Source organism: Phaenicophaeus curvirostris, chromosome 1, assembly GCF_032191515.1.
Source record: "Phaenicophaeus curvirostris isolate KB17595 chromosome 1, BPBGC_Pcur_1.0, whole genome shotgun sequence".
Lineage (NCBI taxonomy): Eukaryota > Metazoa > Chordata > Aves > Cuculiformes > Cuculidae > Phaenicophaeus > Phaenicophaeus curvirostris.
This window is the reverse complement of record NC_091392.1, coordinates 50,790,013-50,803,321: the sequence shown is the minus strand read 5'-3', so window position 1 is coordinate 50,803,321 and position 13,309 is coordinate 50,790,013. Positions and strand designations below refer to the sequence as shown.

The 13,309-nt window shown below is 40.2% G+C and overlaps 1 protein-coding gene across 11 annotated transcripts in view; it reads right to left on the bottom strand.

Annotated features, from left to right (window-relative positions):
- Positions 1 to 13,309, bottom strand: part of NAV3 (neuron navigator 3) — a 563,826-nt gene that overhangs the window by 67,115 nt on the left and 483,402 nt on the right. For all 11 annotated transcript variants that reach the window (XM_069858034.1, XM_069858023.1, XM_069858043.1 and 8 more), the window contains one exon: positions 3,941 to 4,079. In XM_069858034.1, the coding sequence (XP_069714135.1) occupies positions 3,941 to 4,079 (139 nt within the window). The remainder of the gene's footprint in view (positions 1 to 3,940; positions 4,080 to 13,309) is intronic.

Genomic DNA, 13,309 nt, shown 5'->3' with positions numbered 1-13,309 from the left:
TTGCTGATTTCTTACATCATAAGAGGGGAGGATGATTAGCATATTGATTTATTCATAGCAAGAGTCATAGAAACTTATCTTTTAAAACATTAGCATCCTGGTCCCCAAAATTCTAAAACATCCCCATTTTGTAAAGATCTTTTTCTTTTTTTCTTTTATTCTCAAAAGATTTCAGCTCTTGCCTTCATAGATAAACCGCAATGAAATCAAACATAATTTAATCATCAGAGGTGATACTCTCATCACTCCTCAACTCCCTCTTAATTTCACTGTGCTGTGAGGTTTTATTAAACTGAATGACAGAATTCCTAAATATATTATTAAAATCATCTCAGTCTCATTTCATGCCTTTTCCAAACCCTCCAGCAGCACCAGCACTGGCTATGTTGTGCCACCAGTAGAAAGGAGTAACATCTTCAGCAAAATTATTGGTGCTGTAGTTGATGGCTTTTCTATCGGTTTGTCTCCACTGAAACAAGTTACATCCAACAAGAGACTCGCTTTAGCTATATTAGTTAGCAGAGCATTCAGAAGAGTGGCTTACACAAGCAGTACCCCCCGTGGGGTGGAGGTAACCGGCTGGGGTCACACTTGCTCCAAAACTCAGACCCATATGAGAACTTAACACCCCTGTAGCTTCTGCTTTCCCTACTGTCTGCTGATAAGGGTGTGCCACAAGGAGAAGCCCAACAAGACAGTCGAGGTAGAAGCTGTGAAAGAGGCTTAAATAGAAATGTTGGAGACTGATCCTACCCTCTGTGTTTGACAAGACTTGTGTTCTTTGTGCTGACAGGCTGTCCATTGTAACCCTTCCTCCTGTGTTTTCCTGCAGACTCCTGACCTTGGCCTCAAGCCTTATTTGCACATCATCATCTCACCAGTGCTGCTTACCTCTGCCCCTCTTTAACAGTAGAAAAGTGATGCTACTCTCAGGTATCACTCATTGTTACTGTTGTCTGATATAACTGCAGCGCTATGCTCATACAGCCAACCTAATCAGCAGTGCAAACTGGATCACATTCAGGGGAGGCCTTTTATTATTCTGTGTTGCCACAACTGCTTCTCCACAGAGATCCCTCTGTGCCTGTTTCCTAGGCACTGCTCTCATAAGTAGGATTAATACTGATTAGATGACCAACAGAATAATCAGTTGCTGTTTAGATATTTGTCATTTGAAGCGTATAAAATGCAAAAGCTGTCTGCACTACCATAATATCCTATGTGCTTTGGAGAGGCTAGCACTGATTTTGGGTAAGGATTGATGGGAAAGGAGCCCAAGCAAACATTTATACAAATATTGGAGGGTCCATCAGAAGAGAGTTTTCACTAGTGTTATTATTACAACATGTGTAGTGTTCCAAGAACTTTTCTCATAAATGAATGGTTATAAACATGAAGCTATACATTTTTAAAGCAAACTGCATCATTTCCAAGAAATTACAATACTTTCTAAGACTCTCTTCACCACTATGGGATCCAAAAAGCAGTATTAATCCTCTTTTAATATGAAAACAACAAAAACATATGCAATGTCTGCACTGCTCCAGTCACTTAAAAAGACTGTAAAAGAGAACTCTGTGTTGTATGAGTACATCTGACACCTGGAGAACAGCTGGGAAAATACCCATATATTGTGCTTATCTCAATTTCTGGCTGAGATTGTAGACTAACATGGAGTATACTGCTTTCTGATTAATCTGCTGATAATAAAGACAGACGTGATAAAGGTCTGTTCCTAATTTTCATAACATAAAGCACCTCTGGCAGGAAAGCAACATTTGAACATTTGCTTCATCTCTTTCTGTCACTGGTCAAATTGCAAATAGCATCTGTTTGAGTATCTAGAACATGAAATCATTCAAATGAAAAACCCACATAGAGTTAGTCAACCTGAGATTTCCCAATCATGATGATGATGATGATGCAGTGGACAAGTAAGCCAGGACTAGCTGGTCATCACTCTTGATGTGAAAGGGAAGAGGCTGCTCTCCAGTTAGCAACCACAGGAGACCCTGACAGGGTGGGAAAGGCAACCATAAGGGCTGAAGAATGCTGGCCTCTGTATGAGGACCTTTGCATGAGTACAATATTGGCCTGAAATCTCTCTTGCTGCAGATTAAAAAAAGTAATCTTCAATCTCAGAGTAACTTTATTTCCCCATTGCCTTGAGGAAATGAAAAATGTGTGTTTTCTCCTGTTAACATAGTTTGCCACATTGTACGTCTACAAAATACTGGCTTCCTGCAGGAGTCCAAATGAAATTGGGGGTGTCAGTCTTGTATCCTGAATGACAGAATCATAGAATCATAGAATAGTTCAGGTTGGAAAGGATCTTAATGATTATCTAGTTCCAACCCCCCTGCCACACCTCCAGAGATGGGGCATCCACAACTTCTCTGGGCAACCTGTTCCAGTGTCTCACCACTCTCATCGTGAAGAAATTCTTACTTATATCAAGCCTAATTCTGCTCTTCTCCAGGTTATATATAACCCCTCCTCCTATCATCACAAGCCTTTATGAATAGTACCTCCCCAGCTTTCTTGTAGGCCCCTTTCAGGTACTGGAAGGTCGCTATAAGATCTCCTTGGAGCCTTCTCTTCTCCAGGCTGAACAACCCCAACTCTCTCAGCCTCTCCTTGTATGGAAGGTGCTCCAGCCCTTGGATCATCTTTGTAGTCCTCCTCTGGACCCGTTCCAACAACTCCATATCCTTCCTGTGTTGAGGATTCCAGAACTGGACACAGTACTCCAGATGAGGTGTCACAAGAGAGGAATAGAGGGGCAGAATCACCTCCCTTGACCTGCTGGCCACGCTTCTTTTGATGCAGCCCAGGATATGGTTGGCCTTCTGGGCTGCAAGCACACATTGCCAGCTCATGTCGAGCTTCTCATCGACCAGCACCCCCAAGTCCTTCTCTGCAGGGCAACTCTCAATCACGTTATCCCCCATCGTGTACTGAAAACAGGGATTGCCCCGACCCAGGTGCAGGACCTTGCATTTGGCCTGGTTGAGTACTTGACATCAAATCACTGGAGGCAAAACCTCTTCCCTGATGCTGAATGTTCAGTCTTGAAGTTCCCCACTTGTAAACAGGAGATAAGATGGCAGAGAATATCTTTCCGTGTGACTAACTCTACTGTTTTACTTTCCTTTTTTGGGGGGAATTGAGTTCTGCAAGCATTCTGTATTGGCTTTTTCATCACTTGCAATTCTGAGGGGAGCTGGGAAGAAATACTAGGATACTCGGCACATGGGCTTTATACACACACGCACACATATATGTATTACATATACAGCTTGTGACTGTACCCAGCTCAGAACTCTATTTTGACATTATGAATTGTCAGCATGTAGGCCCGTGGGACACTTTCATTTTTGGACCTAACGGTGCGAGAAGAGAAGCTCTGCCACCTGTGTGCTCTCCCTTTCAGCCTTTCTTCTCCCAGCAGAGAGAAAAAGGAAGGGACAGCACAGTCTATGTATTTCTTCCTTGACATGTGTCAGCTCATGAAAGGTGAAAACTATCTGCTATCTGCTCAAAGATATATTCTCTCCAAATACAATTAAGTGGATAGAAATCCACATCACAAATCTAGTCACATTGTGCTTTTTGTGTTAGGATGCAGTAGTGGCTGAGGGCTTCCTGAGGCTGGGACCAGTGGGATCTCTCCCAGGGCAGGCAGAGCAGGGTCTTTCCAACTGGCACCTTTGACAGTGGGATGTGCTCTGGGAGCAGGACATCTACGATGTCAGTTGACAGGTCAGGATTGGGCTCTGCCTGTAGAGGTCCATGGGCTTCTTGCACACAAATGTGATAGGGGAATTTGTAACATATGAATATTTCAATTGTTTCGGAGGCATTATTACTAAACATGTTTTTCCTGTTATCCCACATGCTTCTGGGACATTGCAAGAAATAGCAAATAAAATATACTTACCTGAGCATGAGTGTTCTTCCTTGAAGAGGCAGTTATATTGGAATAAGAGCTGACAGATGAGGTGGTGTTTAAATCATCTGTGCTGAGGTTGTCAAGAGTGTCACTGAGGCCACTACTAACTGAGCTGCTGTCATCCCAGCTGCAGAGAAAAGGGCACATGTACTTTACATACTGCGTGACAATAAGCAGAAAGCATCTCAAAATCAATAGATGCAGTTACTTATTCTTCAAGAGGTTTACCAGATAATTTTCAGTAATATTTCCTAATGTACAATGAATATTAGTTTTCAGAATTTTAATTAATTATCCACTCATTGTCAAGTAGTTGCTTGTTCAATTAATGAAAGGCCCAGGTGCCTTTTAAAAAACTAACATCAGATCTGAGCAAGCACTGGTGTAAGTCATTAAAACAGGTTGTTTCATGCTTCATTGCAATCACATTCAGTATACTGGCAGCGAAATCCATTAAACCTACCTAGTACTGCTAGCCAAAGCATTATTAATAGCTTGGAGAAAGCCTGATGGATTTCCAGGTTACAGAAAAATAAAAGGAGTATCTCTTCTGCAGCCTAATCACCTGTCAGCAGGAAGCCAGTATTTCCAAAAGTTTTATTTTCTTGCCATCAGCCTTTGTCTAGTGGGTGCAATGCCATCAAAATAGGACTCCTTGGCAATGCAGTCACCAGAGTTGACAGAGAACATGTTATACATCTCTCAAGAAACACAGGCTGTCAACTCTTTGGGAGACTGAGGCAGAGGACGCAAATGAGAGAAAAGCTACTCTTATAGAAATGTCATTTACTTACTCTCACAAAAGCCTTGCTTTTGCATGGAAAGGAGGTCTGTTGTGTTTCACAAACCTTTCTCTACACAATTGCTTCTCCATAATGTTACATTAGGATTCTTAGGTTATTGCTATATACGGCCATATATATATATATATATTCCCAGTTTTTTCTGCATCTCAACCTGTTAATCTTGTTCTGTGTTATTCCTAGGCTACAGAGTTTCAAAAATATTCACCTTATCACTTGCAGTGTGATCTGTCTTCTATAGGTTTAGCTATTTAAAGTCAGATATCTCATTTAAGCTATTTATCAATGTGCCCTGTCTAACCAGTAAAAAGAAGCAGGCTCCTCAAGGAGGCAATTCATTCTATTTTAAAGCATCTCAGGTTTGCAGGATGAACTGCCCACTGCAGGTACCTCTTCATGTCTTTCTTTTTCCTAGAGAGGAGGAGAATGATAAAGCCTGTTCTAGCCAGATAATTTCTGGGGAGACAAAGCTAGGTGATATATTTATTTGTGTTAGTAAAGTTCAAAACACAAGAAAGAATACATAATACCCTTGCTTTGCTGTAGCCTGTGTTAGGAGCTGATTTTTAGGTCAGATTCTAAAGTCCTCCCAGGAAATTTTAAAATTCAGTCCCACAGTCCAGTTAAAGCTGAGTACTATTGCTACCAGTCATTCAACGTGAACAAGGAAAATACTTGTGAATCCCCATTTTACAAGTGGTGATATGGGAGGATAAATTCACTTTTCCACTTGTTCATGGAAGGCTTTAGATAGTCGACAACAGTGACAGCGAACTGCATGGTACAAAATGTGTGCTGATATACCAGAAAGTTCAGTGCACTAGTCTGGTATCATAGCAACTGCAGCAAGCATTTACCTTTGTTTGGTGAAAGGTAGAAAATCACATTAGTAAGACAGCTCAGTAACAAGATAAACATATTTCAGAGAGTAAGAGTTTCTTACAGTGCTGCACTTTCTACTGTTGAGTATAATGACTACAAATAAATGCATCTTCTGCCACATTTCCAGGTAATAGACACATGAGTGATTAAATAATACAATTTAATATCTAAGCAATTATAATATCTTACTTTACAGGCTGCCCACATTCATCTAAGAACCATTTCTGAGGCACTAATAATTTACACTTTCTATATTTTCCAATGTCTAATGTTACGTGGAATTTCACTGATGCTAAAAGTCATTTTTCGAATGCTATGTACTACATGGGAATATACCTTGTATAACAGTGTTAAGACCGATAACTTTGAAGACAGATCTAAACATAAATAATGTTAAATGTGGTTAGGTTTTAGAAAAGATAATATGCCCACATTAAAAGATACTTTAAGAAAGGATTAATAAAATCATAAGCCAGATCCAAAATGAGATATATTGGGTACTTTCACAAGCAACATAAACTTTTAATTTATGACTTTCATATCAATTAATATTTGACCATCAATATTCTGAATGTACTGTAAGACCCTGTGGACCAAGATCAATGTTTAATTCTGTTTCTCCATGTTTTTTATTTTATTCTATTTCCATTTCTAGTACTTCATGTCATGCTCATTTTTCTCTGTAAGAAGATTCAAATTTTCTGAATTCTGAAATAGTTCAGCTTCTTGACAAAATATAAACATGTTCTCTACAGCTGAAGTTTTCTGGAAAAAATGACAATGATCACATTTCCTTTATATTATGGCTTCTCTGCAGTATTTCAGACTCATCAAACCTCACTCACCAGTGGATTATTAGTAGGTGCTGGGAATGCTCATGGCCATCTTCTAAGATATAGATAAGATTACTTTGACACCTCCACTATTGACCTTTCAGAGCCATCACTATATTTGTCTGGATTTTTTTTCCTTTTACGATAGGTGTTCAAGAATTTTCTCAATCTGTGGGCTAATATTAAGTATGCCTGTGAAAAACAGGAATATCCAAACACTTTTTCCCTCCTGTACGGCATTTTTCTAAGGTCTGCTAGAGAAACTGATTCCTAAATGACACAATGTTTTATAACAACCTTTTGAAAATACATAGTAGAAATGGAAATCTAAAACAAAAGAGATCATATCAGCCACCCTTTGGTAATGAAGATCACTGTCCTGTGCTTATTTTAGTGCATTATCCAGAGTTGTTTTAACCTGTTCATGTAGCTAAACCTTTTATCTTTCAGCATCTAGTGGCTCCAGCTTTTCAGCCTTTCTTCCCCATGTCTAGATAGCACAGTTGCTATTAGATGAGTTAATATAATTTTTGGATAATGAAGATACCTTGCTTATAAATTGGAAAACAATCTTGATCATTCTTATTAATTTCTCCTTTAAACTAGTAAAGGTACGACAAACAAATCTAGTAAAAGAAGAACAGTATTCATTGTAAAACTGTATCTAGGGGACTTAATATAGGCTTTTAATGCACTGGCTAAGATTCATCCTTCATTTGCATTTTCTCTTTCATTTACTTTTGTTTTTTTCAAGCATCCTATAGAGTTTATGACAGGTCAGGTCACTACTGCTGCTTACTAATGCCTGACACCACTTCCCTGTTTTTGCTACTTAGAACACTGGCAAAGTGTTGTACTTTTCTTGTTAAGTGGCAGACTTAGGTGGATTTCTTTAAAAGAAAGTATCAGTAAATGCAGTTCAGCTATCTGGGAGACAGGTTAAGAGAAAAATGCCTTGTTTTGACAAGTTCCAGAAACCTTTTCTTTGAGAAAATTCTGGATCCCAAGAGGAACTGGAGAAGAATCTTGCAATTTAGCAAGCCATAATCTTCACATTACACAGAATCACAGAATCACAGAATAACCAGGTTGGAAGAGACCCACCGGATCACCGAGTCCAACCGTTCCTACCAAACACTAAACCATATCCCTCAGCACCTCGTCCACCCGTGCCTTAAACACCTCCAGGGAAGGTGACTCAACCACCTCCCTGGGCAGCCTGTTCCAGTGCCCAATGACCCTTTCTGTAAAGAATTTTTTCCTAACGTCTAGCCTAAACCTCCCCTGGCGGAGCTTGAAGCCATTCCCTCTTGTCCTGTCCCCTGTCACTTGGGAGAAGAGGCCAGCACCCTCCTCTCTACAACGTCCTTTCAGGTAGTTGTAGAGAGCAATGAGGTCTCCCCTCAGCCTCCTCTTCTCCAGGCTAAACAACCCCAGCTCTCTCAGCCGCTCCTCATAAGGCCTGTTCTCCAGCCCTTTCACCAGCTTTGTTGCTCTTCTCTGGACTCTCTCCAGAGCCTCAACATCCTTCTTGTGGTGAGGGGCCCAGAACTGAACACAGTATTCGAGGAGCGGTCTCACCAGTGCCGAGTACAGAGGGAGGATAACCTCCCTGGACCTGCTGGTCACGCCGTTTCTGATACAAGCCAAGATGCCATTGGCCTTCTTGGCCACCTGGGCACACTGCTGGCTCATATTCAGTCGGCTGTCAACCAACACACCCAGGTCCCTCTCCCCCAGGCAGCTTTCTAGACAGACTTCTCCCAGTCTGTAGCACTGCATAGGGTTGTTACGTACATGCGTTTTGCTGTTTCTAAGATAAATCCTCTCAAATCTGGATAATTTATAAATCTCCTAAAAAAATGCTGTTTGCATGTGCCTGGCAGAGTCTTCCTAGTTTTTTTTCCCAGCTAACAGGCCAAAAGTTCCTTCTCAGCCAGTGGTGTGTTGTGCAGTTCTGGGTTCAAATGAGTAAATGGAGAGCAAGTAAACAGCTCAGCAGTCACTACTCATTGTGAATGTGCATAACAACACAGATTTTAATCACACAATCACACATAACATTTTTTTCTCTAGAAACAATTAATTCAGCACTTGTAAGAGGTCTGCTCTAGGGATGAATCTGAATTTTGCATTAAAGCAAACTGCATTCTGTCATTTTTAAAAACTTTGAAAGACTTCTGTAACAAAAGCACTTTACAAAGCATGACTGAAGCCGCTGGTATGCCAGACTCCCTGCAACCTGCAAGATATTAGGTGGCTGCTTCAACCAACAATTTTAACAAGTCAGATACCTATAGAGTGCTTCCAATTTTGTTAAGAGCTTAGCAGCTGACTTGCAAAGATGTAATGCATGTAAATGTGTGCTGCAGTGGTATCTCAAAATTTAGGTTAGCAGTAACTGAAACTGTATATCAAAACCCAGCAGCTATTTTTGGCATTACTATTACTGTACCTCAGGTTACCATCTGTAAAATGGACACAATACATATACAAATGAGTTTGATTACACAGCCTCTGATAACTATGGATACTCACAAAATAACTTTAAAATTGAATACCCTCAGCTTACACCTTATACAAAATAAGGACTCTAGATGTTGTGGGGAGTTGTTGACCAAACCACAATTGCCTGAAAATGCATGGGCACAAGAAATCTGAATTAAGGTTACACCGGCTCCCTCACCTTGGGAGCAAGAAAAAGCATTCAAATCATGTGTCAGGCACCAAGTGTCCCTTCCATCTCCAGCTAGATTTATGGCCATGGTGCTACAATCATCATCCAGAAATATACCTCATGGTCTTTTAACTTTCCCAGACTCATTGCAGTAACATTACCAATATTCTTTCCGGCCAGAGGGTCTGTATTTTAGTTTGATGCACTAGGTGTGCCTACGTGATTATTCACACAGGGGAAAGACGCGATGTCATGTAGAGAGACATGGACAAGCTGGATAAGTGGCCCTGTGCAAACCTCATGAGGCTCCCACAAGGAGCCTCATGTTGGGGCAATCCACAGTTTCAATACAGGATGGGGGATGATGTGATTGAGAGCAGCCCTGCAGAGAAGGACTCAGGGGTACTAATTGATGAGAAGTTCGATATGAACCGGCAATTTGTGCTCACAGCCCAGAAGGACAACCATACCCTGGGCTGCATGAAAAGAAGCATGGCCTGCAGGTCAAAGGAGGTGATTCTGCCCCTCTATTCCTCTCTTGTGACACTTCATCTGGACTACTGTGTCCGGTTCTGGAATCCTCAACAGAAGGAGGATATGGAGCTGTTGGGACAGGTCCACTGGAGGGCTACAAGGATGATCAGAGGGCTGGAGCACCTCCCATGTAAGGAAAGGCTGAGAGAGTTGGGGTTGTTCAGCCTGGAGAAGAGAAGGCTCCGAGGAGACCTTAGAGCAGCCTTCCAGTACCTAATGGAGGCATACAAGAAACCTGAGGAGGGACTTTGTATTACAAAGACATGTAGTGACAGGACTAGGGGCAATGGGTATAAACTGGAGAGGGGCACATTTAGGCTAGACATAAAGAGGAACTTCTTCACTACAAGAGTGATGAGACACTGGAACAGGTTGCCAAGGGAAGTTGTGGATGCCCCATCTCGGGAGGTGTTCAAGGCCAGGCTGGATGGGGCCTTGAGACACCTGATCGAGTGGGAAATGTCCCTGCCCATGGCAGGGGGGTTGGAACTAGATGATCTTTAAGGTCCCTTCCAACCCAAAGTATCCTGTGATTCTATGATTCTATGATTTGCACTAGCTAAAACACATCCTCTAATTCTAACCTGCATCTTTCAAATCTGAACAGTTCTTGCCCATTTAGAAGCAAGAAATAACACTTCTGCTGGAGACGGCAATCACTTCTCCCCAATAATCCTCTCATTGACCTTTCTACTGCATAGCTGTTCTAGAAATAGCAAGGTGTTAAAAGTCAAAATACCCAGTGCTTAACATCAGTATGTAGAGTTGAATGAAGATTATAAACACATTCTCACACTTATTCCTATGAATGGAAAGATAAATTGCACTCAGCTGTGCTCACGACACTTTTCTGTTTGTTCTCCACAAGTACTTGGGCTTCTTTGCTTGAAAAAAAATTGTAATTCTGAGTCTGCATGCTGAAGAACCAAAGAATAATTCATATGGGATAATATGGTTATTTCACACAGCAGGTGGGCAAGCAACAGAGCTTTGGGGCAAGTATGCAATGAAACAAACCAGATAATAAATACTTGCTGTACCCTACATAATGAAGACCTGCAGAAATATGCAACAAATTTTTCTAGATGTTTTGCATGATGGCTGAAAATACAAAATGCACTGCATTGGGAGAGCAACAAGCACTACAGGTACTACAAGGGATTCAGAGAATCTGAAAAATGCATTGAGCAAAACAACCTTTAATTGCTTTTTACAGAAACTCTGAGCTTTGAAATCATGAAAATACTTCTAAACACTTCTAAGTCGTTCATTACTACAGTGGGTACATCCAGGGGAGTGCCCACCTGTATTTCTGCAGCTGGGAGGAAAGGTCTTGGAGGACTAATCAGATAGCTGAGATCAACAACAACAAAAGAGTAAGAACTCAGGGCTAAAGGGGAACTTAACTCCTGAGAGTGTGTTTGAGGATCTACAAATCCATAATAACAGCAGATCAAAGATGACTAGCAAGGTATTATCCCATGAGAAATGAAACACAAACAATTGCTTTAATTAGTATAGCCCATTTCTCAAATGATATGCTAGTATACTACTGCAGAGGCGATGACTGGAACACTCTCCGTTACCCTGGATATTTATTTAGATTAGCCAGTAGTGCACCCAAAGAGCAAAATACTGAAAATCTAGCCAACTATGAAGTGAGTGGCTAGCCAGAAGCTAAGGCAATCAGTGTTAGTAAAGTGCATCTACATTAAATGTGACTTAGGGGGTCAAAGGTTGGCATTGTCCCCCAGTCAGCAGACAAAGGTAGGTACATCCAAAAAGTAAGCTGGAAGGACTGGAGAGATATGAGCGATGCGAAGAATTTAAAACAGATGTTCACCATAAAAAGCCTGAACTTAGTACACCTTTTCCTATTCTACTCATACAAGTTAAGCCCTGCAAGAGGAAGAAAGACCTCATTGACCATCGGTCTGCACTGAAGCTATTCCCACGCACATAAAATCCATAAAACAGGGAATATGATGCATAAATCAGCCTCCACAACACACTCCACAGAGGTGGACATTGCTTCTAAACAGCGCACCAGTAAAGTGAACATTAATATGCAGTCTATTCTGCTGCCATGAACCATCTTTTCTGATATCCATATTTCAGGACATGTTTCAGGAGAATAAGGCAAGATTAAGCCTGAAATAAAGACTTTATAGCTACTCTCCTAATTGACTTTTGAGAACAGAAATGATCTCTCAGCTCATTAAGAAGAAAAGATAAGAAAATAATTGGACTATTTTACTTAAAGCAACTCCTCACTAGCATGTCAATATATCAGCTGGCCAACTTTCTCCTTCAAAGTTGAATTCATCATGAACTAATCCATTTTAAATCTTTTACTGCGAGCTCAACTGCTCATTATTCATAAAAACAGCTACACTGACTCTTCACAGACAGATTCAAGATGGCACAGAGTTCATAAAATCAATACTTTCTTGCAAGCCACAGACTGTAAAAGCCAAATCCCAGGCCCTGAATCAAACCAGAAACTTGCAGGGGCTATAAATTTCATTATAGCTATTCTATCCTCATGGCTAAACGAAAACATAGCCAGTTGGACTCATACTTCACCTTTTCCTCAGCAAGTGTAATGCATTACCTGTCATTCCCAAACAAGGCAACCACTGAAGCTTTAATTCTGAATTACTTTGAGGTCACGGATAGAAAATCACGTCATGTACATTTCAAAATGGATGCATTCAGCATATTCCAAGAAAAACCGTTTACAATTAAAAAGAAAAGCAATGCATTTATGCATCTGTTTTCATGCAGTATCACTCTGGGAGGATTTTTCATTTCACATTTGATTTTTTTTTTATAAGAAGATTCAATTAGAAAATTATATCCTACTACAGAAATTACTTTTAGCCCACGAGCACAATTAGAACAAAATGCATTTTTGCAAGGTCAATGTATTTCCATATTTCTTCTTCCAAGCATTTAATAAGTGCTTTAAGAAGCAATTTGGTTTTAGAGCCTTCAGGAAAAAAAGAGCTGATGGAAGATTTACATTTCTTGTGATAATTATACACACCTTGCAAAACCTGCATACCCACACCTCAGGATCTGAATAAGCCTTTGCCAGAACCCCTTCTGGTTTCCACTTATTTCTGAATACAATACTTAATCTGACATGATAGGGACAGCAGAAAGTCATTAACTAGCTCTAAATTCATAACAGAATGTCTCAACAATGAGAAGAAAGAACTTTGCAAAATGGAATTTAGGCAAGTGTTACTTGAATAAAATAATAAATATTCAACTAGAAAAGATTATTTTTTTTCCTGGAATGTACAGTTCTTTTTTAGTATGAGGCAGATAAACAGCATACATTTTTAATTACATTTCAAACAGTGTATGGAAAATAATAATATATGGGCTGAAGCAAGATGTAAGGAAGTAATTCCATCAAGAACTGTTGACAATATCATAACAAACCAAGGGAGAAAAGCTTTTGATGGAATTATCTTACTACTGCTGTTTGTTATGTTTTTAATACACTTGTTTGGATTCAAGAGATGTTTAAATTTTTCAAATGCAGATTCAGACAAGTTAATTAACATCAGCTGAATGGACATAAATAAACAAATTACAGTGGCTATGCAGTTCTTCA